At 51.4% G+C, this 1,725-nt stretch overlaps 1 protein-coding gene across 1 annotated transcript; it reads left to right on the top strand.

Moving 5' to 3' along the window:
• The first annotated feature begins 272 nt into the window (after positions 1–272).
• On the top strand, positions 273–416 carry LOC137766096 (keratin-associated protein 19-9b-like). Its single transcript, XM_068545813.1, has one exon. The coding sequence runs from the start codon at positions 273–275 to the stop codon at positions 414–416; it is 144 nt and encodes a 47-aa protein (XP_068401914.1).
• The last annotated feature ends 1,309 nt before the right edge of the window (positions 417–1,725 follow it).

Raw genomic sequence — 1,725 nt, 5'->3', positions numbered from 1 at the left:
TTTTATTGCTAAAAGTATACGATATACCTTCAGGAATTTATAAGGCAGCAGTAAAGGAATTTCAGCATTAATGGGTGTGGGTCTCCCCTATAAATGAACACAATGTTAATGACATGGTCTTCATGCAAATTAGCTGATGAAATGCAGGGCATGATAGCTTGTGGTTTGTCACACCTACTACAAGGGTGTATAAAAGGCCCCAAGGAAGCAGAGAAGTTCATATTCTGAAAGCAAAAGCTTTGTTCTCACCTACATCTTCAACTATTGACAAGATGAGCTATTACTATGGCAACTACTATGGCGGTCTGGGCTATGGCCTTGGTGGCTTGGGCTATGGCTGTGGCTCTGGTGGCTACGGATATGTCTGCTACCACCCATGTTACTATGGAAGATACTGCTTCTCTGGCTTTTACTGAGAAACCTTGCATTCAACCTCACACATGACTGAGAACTTTCAGCCAATTTTCCTCTTCTTGATTCTACCGTCTGGACACTTCATTCCATTGGTGCCTCTCTCAGATGAAATTATCATGAGCCAATCCTAGGTCACTTTAATAGATGTTCAGATTTCAGCATACCAGGACTGACTTGATAATAATCATCTGAACTTGCAATTCTAATTTGGGGCAGTGGAGTGGATTTACAGTTTGGGTAATAATTCTCCTTTTGGATATATACTTTGGCAGAACTCTCATTTCATATTTTTCATGTGAGATCTGTGAAAATTTACTTTCAGTAAACTTACTTTGGATAGGAGAAGATGGCAGAAGAGTAAGACACAGAGGTCACCTTTCTCCCCACAGATACATCAGAAATACATCTACACGTGGAACTGCTCCCATAGAACACCCACTGAATACTGGCAGAAGACCTCAGACCTCCCAAAAGGCAAGAAACTCCCCACATACCTGGGTAGGGCAAAAGAAAAACAGAAAAAACAGAGCCAAAAGAATAGGGATGGGACCTGCACCAGTGGGAGGGAGCTGTGAAGGAGGAAAGGTTTCCACACACTAGGAAGCCCCTTCGTGGGTGGAGACTGCAGGTGGCCGAGGGGGGAAGCTTTGGAGCCATGGAGGAGAGCACAGCCACAGGGGTGCGGAGGGCAAAGCGAGAGATTCCCACACAGAGGATCAGTGCCTACCAGCACTCACCAGCCCAAGAGGCTTGTCTGCTCAGCCGCCGGGGCGGGTGGGGGCTGTGAGCTGAGGCTCGGGCTTCGGAAGTCGGATCCCAGGGAGAGGACTGGGGTTGGCTGCGTGAACACAGACTGAAGTGGGGCTAGTGCACCACAGGTAGCCGGGAGAGAGTCCGGGAAAAGCTCTGGAGCTGCGGAACAGGCAAGAGACTTTTTCTTGCCTCTTTGTTTCCTGGTGCGCGAGGAGAGGGGATTGAGAGCGCCACTTAAACGAGCTCCAGAGATGGGCATGAGCCGCGGCTATCAGCGCGGACCCCAGAGACGGGCAGGAGATGCTAAGTCTGCTGCTGCCACCACCAAGAAGCCTGTGTGTGAGCACGGGTCACTCTCCACACCGCCCCTCCCGGGAGCCTGTGCAGCCCGCCACTGCCAGTGTCCCGTGAACCAGGGACAACTTCCCCGGGAGAACGCACAGCGTGCCTCAGGCTGCTGCAACGTCACGCCGGCCTCTGCCGCCGCAGGCTCGCCCTGCCTCCGTACCCCTCCCTCCCCGCGGCCTGAGTGAGCCAGAGCTCCCGAAGCAGCTGCTC

The sequence above is a fragment of the Eschrichtius robustus genome, chromosome 6 (genome assembly GCF_028021215.1).
Source record: "Eschrichtius robustus isolate mEscRob2 chromosome 6, mEscRob2.pri, whole genome shotgun sequence".
Taxonomy (NCBI): Eukaryota; Metazoa; Chordata; class Mammalia; order Artiodactyla; family Eschrichtiidae; genus Eschrichtius; species Eschrichtius robustus.
The sequence above is the reverse complement of the archived record's forward strand: the minus strand, read 5'-3'. Positions and strand labels throughout refer to the sequence as shown.